At 34.9% G+C, this 15,249-nt stretch overlaps 3 protein-coding genes across 3 annotated transcripts; 2 read left to right on the forward strand and 1 right to left on the reverse strand.

The window, feature by feature from the left end:
- Positions 1-4,610: 4,610 nt before the first annotated feature.
- On the forward strand, positions 4,611-5,473 carry LOC129945794 (density-regulated protein homolog). Its single transcript, XM_056055714.1, has 3 exons — positions 4,611-4,837; positions 4,909-5,167; positions 5,230-5,473. The coding sequence occupies exons 1-3, from the start codon at positions 4,730-4,732 to the stop codon at positions 5,412-5,414; spliced, it is 552 nt and encodes a 183-aa protein (XP_055911689.1). The 5' UTR covers positions 4,611-4,729; the 3' UTR covers positions 5,415-5,473.
- On the reverse strand, positions 5,464-6,156 carry LOC129945795 (DNA-directed RNA polymerase III subunit RPC9). Its single transcript, XM_056055715.1, has 4 exons — positions 6,059-6,156; positions 5,883-5,997; positions 5,669-5,821; positions 5,464-5,611 (listed from the first exon to the last, which is right to left on the reverse strand). Exons 1-4 carry the CDS (start codon positions 6,064-6,066, stop codon positions 5,504-5,506), a joined length of 384 nt encoding a protein of 127 aa, XP_055911690.1. The 5' UTR covers positions 6,067-6,156; the 3' UTR covers positions 5,464-5,503.
- A 4,930-nt stretch (positions 6,157-11,086) lies between these two features.
- Positions 11,087-12,336, forward strand: LOC129945661 (uncharacterized). The gene is made up of 2 exons (XM_056055506.1): positions 11,087-11,285; positions 11,348-12,336. The coding sequence occupies exon 2, from the start codon at positions 11,351-11,353 to the stop codon at positions 12,248-12,250; it is 900 nt and encodes a 299-aa protein (XP_055911481.1). The 5' UTR covers positions 11,087-11,285; positions 11,348-11,350; the 3' UTR covers positions 12,251-12,336.
- The last annotated feature ends 2,913 nt before the right edge of the window (positions 12,337-15,249 follow it).

Here is a 15,249-nt window from a genome sequence, read left to right on the forward strand (position 1 = left end):
TAATAACAATACAAAAATTAATTATGTATTTAAAAAAAAAACTATTTCTGGACATTAGCAGTCATTATGTTTATCAGTGCGCATAAACGATCGTTTTGAAATTAAAGACAAAACCCTTAACGTATAATCATTTAAAAAATCATACAAAATAACGTGACATCATCATTTTTTACATGCATATAAAAGCATATGTATGTTTTTATTTATTAAACTATTTGTTCATAAAATAAGTCATCAGTTAAAAAAGTAGATATTTCAACTACTTCTATTTACAAATACTTTTTTTTTAAATAAATAAAATTTATTCATGTAGAAAAATCTATGAAAATAACTAACTTAACAAAAACAAAAACAACTGTCATTAATCATATGAACTTTATGTTAAATTTGATTATGAATATTTTTGACGTATTTATAATATTAATATAAGTGTAACTTTCGAAAACAGAAGCAAAAAACAAAAGAAAATGTTTTATTTAATTATTTTTATATTGTTAATGTGTTGTATATTTTTTTAATTTTAAAAATATTTTACATTGTATTAATAATAAATATAATTTTAGTAAATTATTTAATTTATATATATACATTAAATTGAATACTAGCATTCAATTAAATTTTTAAGTAATAAAGGCGACATACAAGAAAAAGTTGGTCTTTTGTTTGTATATCTTTATATATTTTTTGTATTCAAAGAATATTATTTTTGAAACCACTATAATTCAATATTATGAGATTCTTCAGCGTTGCTATTGTTCAAAGATCTACTTTTTATTAGTTATATTTTTAAATAGCATATTCTACGTCAAAATTCCTGCTGGTTTTCAGCTTCTTCAAATGTCATCTATTTGACAAGACTCGCGTCAAAGTGACAGATCTTTAGTTATGTTGCTGCTTTTTCTTAAACACTTTAAAAACATATTTAAGCTATAAAAAAATCAAGAAGAGTCAATTTTAAAGAATATGCATGGCTTCCTTTTGTTAAGTTATATCCATTATTAGTTTTAATCGTTGAACGTTTTGGTTCGAGCTTTAAAAATGATTAAGAAGGCCACGTTTGTTATATTTGGTATCAAAATGAAGATAAGAAGTTGTAGATTTGTATTACAAAAAACAGTATTTTATGCAATGTAGAACTTTTTTTAAGTTAATTAAATGTAGACGTAGGGGCCGGTTATAGTAAAGTCAATCGGTAAATTTTTTGTTTTTCGTATTTGAATATGTTACAGATTTATTTCTAGAAAAAGTTTGATGCAATATATATATACATATATTCAAGTATTTTCTACAAAAATAAACAATGAATTTAAGATTTTATTTAATTTATAAATGCATTTTAATTTTTTTAGAAATGAAATTTCATTTTACTGAACAGCTGACTGCCAAAAGCCAAACCAAATTCCATTTCGTTTTACTGTTGGTGTTCCAATTTTTTACTGTTCCGATCAAATCATAAAAAAATTTGTTTGAGGCGCGGAGCCTCAAAGTGACATTTAATTTAATGACGTAAACTTACTTATTGCTATAAACGCTCATCAGTAAAACATTTCAAATTTTACTGGTGGATTTTCCTGATAGCTATAACCGGCCCCGTAATCGTTTTCAATAAACAGCTGATTTTTCATTTCGTGATTCGAAACAAAATCGTTCCTCTTTCTTTGCATTCCCACCTGTCAGTTTTTAATGGTCGCTATAAACGACCTGATAAACAAATTCCAATAATAGTTTCAATGACTGAAAACCAATGATTGCTATAATTGGCCGATTAAAAAAAATAATTGGAATCAAAATAAAAATAAAAAGCTGTAGATTTATATTACAAAAAAAAAAAAAAAAGCTGGGATGCGACCCACACTGATAACTTCCCATCACGTCTGTCGATTTTTCTTGCTTAAAAGTTTGTCTATATGTACTCATATCAATTTTTACCAAATTTGCGTACCATTTTTTATGAAAAAACAGATTGTTGGATTTTTATATAAAAATTACTGAATATTGAAAACAATATTTTCTGTAAAATAAAATAAGTTTGAAGCCAATATTTCAAATTTTTGAAAAGCTATTTGAGTCGAAAGTAAATTTTTACCAAGTTTTGTCAATTTTTTTTTATGTTTTTAATTGTTTGTACAAAAACTGTCAATTCGATTTTTTCAAAATTTTACTGAATGTTAATCACAATATTTTTTTAAAAAATAAAAGTAGTTTTAAAGATATTTGAGTCTAAAATCAATTTTTACCAACTTTTATACATTTTTTTTAGGATCTTTTTTTTTTTAACTGTCAATTTGATTTTCCTCAAAATTTGTCCTAATGTTGAAAACAATATTTCTTATAAGCTAAAATTAGTTAGAAGCTATTATATCAAATTTTTGAAAAGATATTTGAGTCGAAAATCAATTTTTACTAACTTTTATTAATTTTTTTTTTAAACTGTCAATACGATTTTTCTCAAAATTTTATCAGACGTCAAAAACATTATTCATCGTTGCACAAAATTGTTTTGGAGATGAAATCATATTTTAGTCGTAAAATTTTGGATTTCTAAACTTTTCTTTTAATTCATTTTTGATATTTTAATGATGAAATTGTTTTTTATTAAACTGATGATTTTTAACTTCCCATAGGAAGTTAAAAAGTTATAAGGCAGGAAAATGCAGAAAGGTCTCTCAAGAAACCTCGAAAATTTGACGAATAACAAAATGATTTCATCTCAAAAACAATTTTGTGCCGAAAAATAAAGTTTTTAACATCTGGTAAAATTTTGAGAAAATCGAATTGACAGTTTTTTCTATAAAAAATAAAAACTTAAAAAAAACATTACTCAAAGTTGGAAAAAATTGATTTTCGACTCAAATATCTTTTCAAAACTTTGAGATATCGGCTTGAAACTACTTTTATCTTTTAAAAAATATTGTTGTAAACACTCAGTAAAATGGGCACTTTTTCTTACAAAAAATAAAAACCTAACAAAAAAAAAAAAAAAAACAATACTAAAACTTGGTAAAAATTTCTTACGACTCAATAAGCTTTTAAAAATTTAAAATATTGTGTACCAACTTTTTCATTTCACAGAAAATATTGTTTTCGATATTCAGTAGTTTTTTTTTTATAAAAATCCAAGAGTCCGTTCCGAGTACGCAAATTTGTTAAAAATTGATGTTCAGTTCTTGATATCTCTCAAATTAATTTCGTTCATCTAATTTGTAAAAATTTAAGAAATGTTACTAATTTGGTAAAAACAAAATTTTGCACTAAAAATCTATATATTATATATTGTTGGTAATTTTAAACTTTGTAAAAATAATTCAACTAACAACTTTAAAACCCAACATGAAAAAATACAAACTTATAAGCAAGAAAAACAGACAGACGGGTTGAGAAGTTATCAGAGTGGGTCGCATCCCAGCCTCCTTTTGATTTCATGATTCGGAATAAAAACATTCCACTGAAAGCGTTCCACTTTCTGCATTCCTACCTGTCAGTTTACATCAGCTCTAACCACAAATGATTGATTTCAATGAGAAAATCCTTGATTCCAATTAGGAAATTCTATATTCCAACCAGGAAATTGGTGGCCAGTGACAATACGACAATATATTTTTAATGAAAGTCATACTTACCAGTCAATGGTTTCAATGTTCAAAACCAATGACAGCAATGACTGTCCTCTGACTGGTCCACAAACCAGAATCATTGTATTTATATTGCATTAACTTCGAAATGTGGAAACGATTTTAGGTGGGTTGCTTCACTCTAAGTGGACTGTGACAGATTTTCTTTTAAAAGAAACGCACTCATAACATAGTAATAACATTTCTCAATTTCTGCATGTCTTTGATTTTCAGTCCAAAATAATGTATAGGTCAGAAATTCCCTCTTCAGTAAAATGTTAATAATAATAAATTAAAAGAATTATTTGAAACTAATTTTATAAACATTACCATTTCGAAGCAGAATATAGGATCATTAATTTTTGAAAGTTAAGCCATATTTTAGTAAAAAAAAAAACTTGTACCACTCTTATAGTTGCTGCGAATATGGAAAATATGTTTGACTGATTTTGCATTACGCTGATGTCAGCTCTTACGACATCATTAAAGCTTCCGTTCTCTATAACTTCATCTCATTGTTTGTTCATTCATTGTTCAAATGTCAAATATTGAACAAACATTTCTATACTTCATATGACAGCTGAGTTTGGAGCCATAAACGAATGCCAGCACTACCAACTTAAAACCATTTAATGAGCATTCCGTTATATAAATTACTTAAGTTTGCCAAATCAAACTAAAACTAAATACAACGCAAATAATTTAGCATAATTAGCACAACTTTTCGTGTTTATTATTAATAAATGTGTGTATTCTGGAGTTGTGATATTTTAAATCATATAATTTCCAGCACACCACAGTTGAAAGTTCATACAACTTTAAATAATTTTTGAATATGTACACTTTTTCTTCCATTTTAAAATGAGACGATTTCAGATAAAAAAGAACGCGCCCTTCTGTTTTTGCCCTTAAGATAAAACTGTATGCTTACCATTAAACAAATATTCAACCACTTTCTTAGCTGTGCAATAAGAAAACTCCTCTTTGACATAAGAGCTGTGACAGCTGTTCATATTCTACGAATTTTCACAAATCTCAGTAAAACATTTATTGCCCTTAAATTTAAGAATCAAAATTAGATATTGTGTATTAAAGAAACATCTTCATATTCCCCAAACATGACTGAAGTCGTTGATATGGCTGCCCGCCTCCAATTGGGTCCTCGCGAAGGTGTAACTTATCCATTAACAGTTTCCTATTGTGGCAATTGTTCAATGCCCATTGAGGTAAACGTCGACTATTTTTCATAAATTAAGTAAAATTAATTAAAAACTCAATTATTTGTGTGTTCTTTTAGTATTGCGAATATTATCCAGAATATGAAAAATGTAAACAATGGTTAGAGAAGAATCTTCCAACTGAATTTGAGCGTGTTAAGCTGGAAGATGCTGCCAGCGGTGATGCCGGCGACGATGACAAGAAACGTCAAAAACGTGGTGGCAAGGGTCTGATGAAAATCAAGAAGAAGGAAGAATTAACCAAGAAGATCTGTGTTTCCCGTGCACCTCGTGGCAAGAAGAAGTCTGTTACAGTTGTCACTGGCTTGAGTACATTCGGTAAAATATCCTATACATCTGCATCCGTCCAGGAGGAAGTTTAATTCATTTTTGTTTCCTAGAAATCGACCTCAAAGTAGCTGCCAAGTTCTTTGGAACAAAATTCGCCTGCGGATCATCTGTAACCGGCGATGACGAAATCGTCATCCAAGGAGACGTCAAGGACGATTTGTTTGACATAATTCCAGAAAAGTGGCCCGAGATCGATGAGGACTACATCGAAGATTTGGGAGATCAAAAACGATAGGTTATCGATGTCATGTATTCAATTGGAAACACAAATAAAAACAAACTAGTTATTTTCTATTTCTATGCGTATGAAATGTATTTTAATTTTTATTGTGGGTTTGTTGGCTCGGGAACTTGTGGAAAGTTTCTCTTGACTATTTCGAGGAGAGCGTTGACTTGGTCTTCACTCAGTCGCTCTTCACTATCCTCAACGAGCTGGAAGGATTTTTATTACACGTTAGTTTAGTTTCTCCAATCCAAACAACTTCTTACCAATTGAATATGAAGGGCAGTCTGAGGAGGATCATTGATCATCATCAAACATTCATTACTTGTTAGTTTATAGGGTTTAACTTCTTTAAGGAATTCTAGAATTGATTCACGTGTTTGGGTTTTGCAAGGTGAGTCTTCGAGGTATTGTAGGGTCTGAAATGGAAAGTCATTAATATCAAAAACTATAAAATTATATTTGAGCTAAGGATCTTACCTCATAGGCAATCGTCGCAAGATTACGAAGTCCGTATTTCTTTTTTGTGTCTTTGATGTTTTTGAGAGCTTCCAAGACTTCCATATTCGATAGAACAGAAAAACAAGGATTGATTCTGGAATAAGGAATTACAATATGAAAAAAGATTATAAAATAATAAATTAAATTAATTTTACATTTCCATGTTGCAAGTTGATGAATTTGATTGTTTACTTTGTATCAAAGTCAAAACAGGAGGAAAATTAAATTATGGAACTGTCACTTTGGTTTTAAGTGATGCCAGAACGCAAGTAGTTAAGAACACTCCGGTGCAATAAACTATGCATGTTCTAAAAATCACAATAAAAGTGGGAAATTTTCGTTTTTTCAAACACCTGGTTATGTATTAGATACAAGAATAAAGGAATTATGCAGTCACGGTTGAAGATATTTAGCCTTGTGCTAATCGAAGTGATAAGTTATATTTCTGATTACTAACGTAGCCTCTAATGGAAAATACATGACTGACAACTGAAGATGATTATTCTACAAAAATTTGGATCAAGATCCAACGATCCAATTGTAGATTAGATTTTCGAGTTGTCACTGCTAGTTTTTCAGTGTTTTCCTGCATTTCAAAAATTTCAATGAGTTAATGTCTCATGTCTTCCCATTTTTAGTAATGGCGAAGTTTTTACTTATCAAATTTTGAAGTATGATAAATGCTTCAAAAATGACAGCTGCCAAAATAGCTTGCTATTTGTTTAGTTTATATTTCTTAAATTTATGGCAATTCCATTGACATATTAGATATGGAGTTTGTTTTATTTAAGAATCTGTGTAAGGCTCAACCTAGTTGTGGTTTAGCCATTAGCTTTGCATTTCCTTTCACCCTTTTTGAATTTTGAGCTAAGGAGTTCATGATCATCGTTTCTCTATATTGGAAAATTAACTGTGTCTATAACTTACTTACTTACTTAAGGTGGTGCTACAATCTGGGGCGGATCTGGGTCCCTAGCTAGCTGTCTCCAGTTTTGCTCCCCAAGTTGGTTGAGGTCCTCCCCACCTGGGTGCGCCACCTGAGTCGCGGTCTTCCTCTTCTGTGCTCGGGATTTGATTCGAAGACCTTCCCGGCTGGAGCGTTGATATCCATTCGCTCTACATGACCCAGCCATCTGAGCCGTTGGACTTTAATTCTGTTAACTAGGTCAGTGTTGCTGTACAGCCTATACAGTTTGCCGTTATATCTTCTCCTCCATTCTCCATCTATGAATACGGGACCAAAAATTACATGAAAATTTTTCTCTCGAAGCATTCTAAGACGCTCTTTCTTTGACAGGGTCCAGGCCTTGATGGTGATTTTAGATGCTCGAGAGATGACTTTTCTTCTCTGATTTCAGTGTTAGTGTCGTTGTCTGTGTTTATAGCTGTCCATGGTGACGTTTTGTCCAAGATGTCGTTGTTCAGTGTCCTTTTTTGATGACAGCATATACTTGGTCTTGCCCTCATTGACCACTAAACCCATCTTCGTCGCTTCCGTCGCAATGCTCAAAAACGCTCCACTAACATTACGCTTTAATCTTCCAATTATGTCGATATCATCTGCATATCCGAGTAATTGGATGGACCTTTGGAAGATTGTGCCTCTAGTGTTGACGGTTGAGTTTTGCACAATTCTTTTCAGAACGATGATGAAGAAGTCGCATGACAGTGCATCGCCTTGTCTAAAACCTTTTTTGACATCAAATGCATTGGTAAGATCTTTACCGACCTTGATAGAGCAGCGTGCATTCTCCATCGTCATTCTGTACAAACGGATAAATTTGACATTGATGCCAAAACTAGACATTGCTCTGTAGAACTCTTTCCTATGGATGCTGTCATACGCGGCCTTAAAAGCTTGAAAGAGATGGTGGGTATCGATTTGGATCCCCTGGGTTTTTTCCAAGATCTGCGGTAGCGTGAATATTGGGTCGATCGTGTACTTTCCTGGTCTGAAGCCACACTGATAATGACCAATCAGGTTGTTGACGAATGGCTTCAGACGTTCACTTACGATCTTATACGCAATGTTAAGGAGATTGATGCCTCTGTAGTTGGCGCAGTTTAGAGGGTCTCCTTTCTTATGTATCGGGCATACTATGCTGAGATTCCACTCATCGGGCATGCTTTCTTTCGACCATATTTTGCAGATGAGTTGGTGCATGCTCCGTACCAAGTCATCGCCTGCTGCTTTGAATAGTTCGGCAGCGATACCGTCAGCCCCAGCAGCTTTGTTTGACTTAAGTTTAGATATAGCTATCTTCACTTCGTCAAGGTCGGGTAGGCGGAATTGTTGATCTGCGTCGCAGAGGTTGAGTGGTTCTATCTCCCTTACAGCGGAATTCGGTTAGTCATCGCCGTTAAATAATTTGGAGAAGTGATCTTTCCATATTCTCAGCATCGACTGTGGTTCTACTACGATGTTCCCTTGATCGTCTTTACAGGCTTCGGTTCGTGGCTGATACCCTTGGGAGGTTTTTTTTACCTTTTGGTAAAATTTACGAACCTCATTCCTGTTGTGACATCCCTCTATCTCCTCGATCGCGCGCTTCTCATGCTCTCTTTTTTTCCGTCTAAGAAGCCGGTGTTCCTCTCTCCTCTTCTGCTCATAGAGCTCGCGGGCAGCTCTAGTCCTTTTGTGCAGCGCCGTTTTGTATGCCTCTTGTTTAGCTGCGTGCGCTTGCCGGCATTCGTCGTCAAACCAGGGGTTTTGCTGTGGTGGCCGTGCGAAACCTAGCACTTCAGAGGCGGCATCTCTGATGGCTGCAAGGCAATGTTGCAACTGGTTTTCAATGCTTATTGCAGGCAGCACAGGACTCCTTAAAAGGTTAGTAGAGACTCGATCAGAACATGATGCAAAACCATCGCTGTGAGAAAAAAATAGTTTCCAGTTTCCAATGGAAGAAATGTTTACATTTCCCTTAAACTGACAGCTTCAATTTATTTCACATTTAACTAAAAATTATTTTTTGTTTCATATTGAAAAGGTTGAAGTGTTCCAGTTTTTTATTTTGCAGTAATTAAATTTTTTAAAACGAGTAAAATGTACAGTTTGCTTGTAATAAGTGAACAAAGTGACAATAGAAATATGATGCGCATTCACAGATGTCGTTTGTGAGATACCACTAATGCGTTTGAAATGCCTGGAGAAAGATTTCGTGAACTTTACCGCCTCATGAAAGCCACAGCAAATGTTTTGTTAGAGGAATTAAGTCCCTATATGAAAACAGGGGTTCGAAACACCTTTATTCCTAAGCCAATCCCAATGTGTGCTGCTCTGCATTTTTTGCAACTGGGTCCTTTCAAAGGGATATTGGACAAGATTTTTCAGTAACTATCAGCAGAACGATGGTCTCTCGCTCATTAAAAAAATATCTGTTATTTTACTTAATTTCCATCAGTAGATGAAAACGATGTCATAAAAAAGCATAATTTCCGCATAGCTTACGGCTTATTGAACGATAACGAAACTTTATTAATAGAAGATGTAGAAGGAGACCGTGAATCCTTAAAAAACCTAGACACGAACAAGCACCGGAAGCTGAAAGAATACGAAATGCAATAAATTGCTGATTTAAAAAAAAAACATACTTCATTAAAAACATAAACAATAATAAAAAAAACTTAACTCAATAAACACATGAAACAAACTAAAAAAAAAAAAAATCACATCTTGAGTTTAAAAAAAAAACTAAATACATTATTAATTATTGACTTCGAGTCCAAAAGCGCTTATCAATAGATCTAACTTTTTTATGATCTGTCCGCTTTGTACTTCTAATGCCCCGATTCGTGCTTTTAACTTTTCATCTATTTCTTTTGCCTCAAAAAAAGCACTTTTATATGAAGACAAAGATTCTCTTTTTCCTTCCATATTTGGCTCTTTTTTGTCTTTTGGCTGGTGGGAGAACATCTGATATATCCTCGAGAAATTCAATTATCAGTAATTCTTTCTGTTAAAAAATAAAACGATTGAGGAAAACATAAAAAAAAAATTTAAAACAAACTCACGCCAGTAGCTGGAACACCCGATTCTCGTGTGACTGCATAACCATCTACTGCATCGATGCCCATAATTGACCAAATTTGTTCCTCGAAACTATTTAAGTCTCGAGGATTATCTGTTGAACTCCCACCGCCAGTTTTATTTAAAAAATGCCGCTTGTCTTTTGACAGCAGCCTTAAGATCTATCCAACAATAAAAGGAACAAAATTTAGTCATGTAATCTTAATAACAAAACGATGTCATTGGAAAACCATTTGCCTTATTTTGATTAATAAAACGCTTCTGAGTTACATATTTCGTGCTATGCTGAATTTAAAAAACAATTTTCAATTTGAACAAATATTTAAAAAAAATTTCATATAAAACAATTTTTATAAAAACAAAATAATATTTTAAAAATTAAATTTTAAAGACGTTTAAATTTTAGGTTTTTATTTTTTTGTCTTACCTTTTTCCACTGGTCGGTTGTTTTGCTGCTACCTCCCATGGCATTTAAAATTATCGACAAGGTTTAATAATCATCTTTGTTTTTAATATCTGAATTTGGTCCACCGAATTGACCTCTCGCAAACTCTAAATGTGTTGCCATATAATCTACTAATTTTTCCTTTTGATCTTTTGAAATCCTTTGAATTTTCTACGCATAAAAATAATACTTTTCCTGATCAAACAACATACAAAATAAGTTATTTACCTTTTGTTTATTTTCCGTCATATTTGATTTTTATTATTGCCTTGTTCAGAGTGGTCGAATGATTTTGACAGAAAAATCGAAAGATTGTATCGATTTCAGACTTACAGATACAATTTTTTCACATTTTTCCAATACTGCCAATAATTGTGTCCATTTTGTTCGTGATCGAGTGAACAAAAGTTACAGAGACAGTTGCGTGTGAGAAACAGAATTTTGTATCATTCCGCAGTGTTTTTGTTCTGATTCGCACCGTTTTTATGCGAAAACTCACTCGATGTGTGAGTTACAGAACATGGGTCCTGGACAAGTGAAAATTAAAAATCTTATTAGAAAATTCCTTATAAAAACTTATTAGTTTTTCGAAATAACGTACATTTTGTTTAGTAAAAATATAGGGAAATTCTGGTATTTCATAAATTGAATATGGCAATACTGATCCAATTGGCACATTTGACATTTCATATCCATTATGACAGCCGCACAAGAACAACAAAAATACATAACTCAGCTAAGGCTTCAAAATTCACTAATTCAGCGACCAACGGCGAATGAGAGATTAATCTAACTTTAATTTTTCAAAATGAGAAACCGCAATTAATTGTGATATCAAATTTCTTTCCGATCTCAGTAATATATATTTTTTATATTAATTTCATATCAAATCCCTAAGTTTCATCCAAAGGTAAGTAGAAAATAAATCAATCAAATTCTGAATTGAAAGTATATGTTTTTCTTTTCGTATAGCAAATGGCTAAACGACGAAGAAAACTACGATCTCTTATCGCCCAAAAATCCGCCGAACCAGAGAACACAAATTCACTGAAACTATCTCTCCTCATAGGTTCCATTTTGTTCATTGGTTTCTTGGCAGCTGCATATTTTAGTAAAATCAGTACTTCAATGTTATGGGGAGATTTTCTGACCACCTATCGAAGCCAATATAACCTCATTGTCCACGGGAAGAAAGACTATTGCCTGCCCGGCCTTGACTCGACGACACTATTCTCCAAAATCGGAGCCAAAGTACTGAATCAGGAAACTGCTCTGTCCGCCATAGAATTGCAGTTTCGAAATGAAAGTAAATTTGTTGCCATTGGAATTGCTGGTGCTTCAGGAATCGGAAAGAGCCTCTTTGCCCAAGAACTAATGGCAAATTTCCCCTGGCAAGAGAACGTCCAAACTCATTACTGGTCTACCTTCAGCATCGAAGACAACAAGCAACAAGCTCAAACATTAAGGAATCATCTCTCCGAATGTGGAAGGAATTTGATTGTAATTGACAACCTGCATCCAAGAGATGTGGATTTCATTCGGGAATACAATAAGATGCTGAGCGAGCAGGGCTCTGTGAACCTTGCAGTCGTTTATGTGTTCAATGTCGTGACATACACAGAGGAGCAAAAGCAAAGCTATAATGACACTCTCCAATCACTGGAACAATCATTAGAAGATGTAAGAATTGTGGAATTTCGAAAATTCGATTCGAATGATGTAAGAGAATGTATACGACATGAAGTCAGAAATTTGAATCTGACTCTTGAAGGTGGAGACTTTGAGGAAGTGGCAAAATTGATTGACGCAGACCGTTCGGGTTGCAAGAATGTTTATTCCAAAGTGTTGATGTTTGGAAAGAGAAACAATTTGTAGAAAGAATATTTATGTAAATTATTTTTTTGTGATCTTAATAAAAAGACTGCTTCACAATGATGTGGAGACAAAATTGCCAATAAAATAATTTTATTTGGTTTTACTGACTGTACCTCTACGATTTATGAACAATTGACATTCCGGACTCATTTTTATCTTGATAAGGTGCTTGAAAATCGACTCAGAGTTGATTTTCAGTTGAAATCCGAAGAATCACTTAGAAAATTGATAGGTAAGCGTACGCACGGTGTATTCCAACTGTTGAAATGGCTGTTTTAAGTTAACCGTCTCTGTTCAATGTAAAAACTTCAGTTACTTAATTATCAGTTAATTAATTATCAGGTCGCATTCACAAAGCTAGTGGCTACGTAGTCGAAGTTCAACTAGATTAGTGAATGCAAAACTTCAATACAAAGCTGGACAAAATTTTAGAAATAGTTCTCTCTCTGATCGATTGACTCAATTGTTGCCTGTCGACTACCATCTTGTAGGAGATGCTGCCTACCCTAGGTGAAAACCTAATGATTCCCTTCCGTGACAACGGACACCTTCTCGAAAAACAAATCAATCTCAATACACGCCTAAGCAGTGCCAGAATAACCATGGAGCAAACTTTTGGCTTTCTTAAAGGCCGATTTCGACGATTGAAATATTTGGATGTTTCAATTCCTATTTTTTATTTTTCTTCGTTGTACTTCAGTATATCAAAGTCCAACTTTTTTTATTTCAGAACACGCAGTTCCTTCAATTCATTTAGCACCCCTCGTGCGATTTCTAACTTTTCCTAATCCAGTGCAACTAATTTTGAGCGAAGGGAGTGCAACCCGACGGAGTGCAATCCGAGGGAGCACACAGCGACGAAGGGTTCAGAAAGCTCAATGTAGGCGCATCCCTGACATTTACTTTGTCTTCGTAGGTATATCAGGCAAATTTGGTCGAAGTAGGGCCAGGACATGAGCCCCGGAAGTTTTTTTTGTTGTTGTCGAGGATGCGGTTCTTACTTACTTACTTAAGGTGGCGGTACAGTCCTATGTGAACTAGGGCCTCACCCAACAAACTTCTCCATCTAGCTCGGTCCCTAGCTAGATGTCTCTAGTTTCGAGCTCCAAGTTGGGTGAGGTCATCTTGCACTTGTGCGCGCTAATTGATCCGCGGTCTTCCTCTACTGCGCAGTCCTGTGGGTGTGGATTCCAAGACTTTCCGGGACGGAGCATTGGTGTTCATGTGCTCTACGTGACCCAGCCATCTTAGTGGTTGGACTTTTACCCTTTTGGCTAAATCTACGTCGCTGTACAGCCCGTACAGCTCGTCGTTCCATCTTCTTCTCCAATTCCCTTCAATGCATACGGGACCGTAGATCACACGAAGAACTTTTCTCTCGAAGTGCCCCAAGGTGCTTTCATCCGCTTTTGTCATATTCCATGCTTCTGCACCGTATAGCAGGACGGGGATGATAAGGGTCTTATATAGCAACATATTGGTCCCTCGAGAGAAGACTTTACCACTCCATTGCTTTCTTAGTCCAAAGAAACAGCAGTCTGTTAGCAAGAGTTATTCTGCGTTTGATCTCAGCGCTGGTGTTGTTTTCTGCGTTTACAGCGGAGCCTATAGGTAGACGAAGTTCTTGACTACCTCAAAGTTACGTCTGTCGATGGTGACGTTTTGACAAAGACGTCAGTGTTGTATGTCCTTTCTTGACGACAGCATGTACTTTGTTTTGCCCTCATTAACCGTTAAACCCAATTTTGCCGCCTCTGCCTCAATACTCACTAAAGCCCCACTGACATCACGCCGAGTTCTTCCGATTATGTCAATGTCATCAGCATATGCCAGTATTTGGACAGACTTTTGAAAGATAGTGCCTCTAGTGTTGACGTGTGAGCTCTGCACTATTCTTTCAAGCACGATGTTAAAAAAATCACATGACAGCGCATCACCTTGTCTAAAACCTTTTTTGACATCGAAAGGTTCTGTTAAGTTTTTTCCAACCTTTATGGAGCAGCGTGAATTCTCCATGGTCATCCTGCACAAACGGATGAGTTTGGCATGGATGCCAAAACTAGACATGGCTCTATACAGCTCGTCCCTGTAGATGCTGTCATATGCGGCCTTGAAATCGATGAAAAGATGGTGGGTGTCGATTTGGTGTTCTTTGGTTTTTTCCAGGATCTGCCGTAATGTGAATATTTGATCAACTGTGGACTTTCCTGGTCTAAAACCACACTGATAAGGACCTATCAGGTTTTTGACGATGGGCTTTAGACGTTCACATATTACGGCAGAGAAGATTTTATAGGCGATGTTAAGTAGACTGATTCCTCTATAGTTGGTGCAGTTTAGAGGGTCTCCTTTTTTCAGGATCGGGTAAACAATACTGAGGTTCCATTCATCGGGCATGCTTTCTTCCGACCATATCTTACAGATAAGTTGGTGCATGCTCCTAACCAACTTATCTCCAGCTGCTTTAAAGAGCTCGGCATTCAAGCCATCCGCTCCAGCGGCTTCAAGTAGAAGAAGAAGTGGTCCTTCCGTATCTTTAGCATTGACTGCGCTTCCACTATGATGTTTCCACTTTCATCTTTGCAGCCTTCGGTTCTAGGGTTATGTACCTGTGAATTTCGTTTCACCTGTTCATAAAACTTTCGAACTTCATTCCTGCTTTTAAACCTCTCAACATCTTCGACGGCTTGCTTCTCATGCCCTCTCTTATTCCTTCTGAGAAGTCGGCGTTCCTTTCGCCTCTTCTGCTCATAGAGCTCATGAGCAGCTCTAGTCCTTTTATGCAGCGCCGCTTTGCGTGCCTGTTGTTTGGCTGCATTTGCCTGCCGACATTCCTCATCAAACCAGGGGTTCCTTGTTGGTGGCTGCTTAAAACCCAGCACATCAGAGGCGGCTTCTCTGATTGCATCTTGGCAATGTTGCTATTGGTTTTCGATACATTTAATTGTGTTGGTGGCAGAGAACTTCGAGAGAGGTTACTTGTAACTTGGTCCGAAAAG

This window comes from Eupeodes corollae, chromosome 2 (assembly GCF_945859685.1).
Source record: "Eupeodes corollae chromosome 2, idEupCoro1.1, whole genome shotgun sequence".
NCBI classification, from domain to species: domain Eukaryota; kingdom Metazoa; phylum Arthropoda; class Insecta; order Diptera; family Syrphidae; genus Eupeodes; species Eupeodes corollae.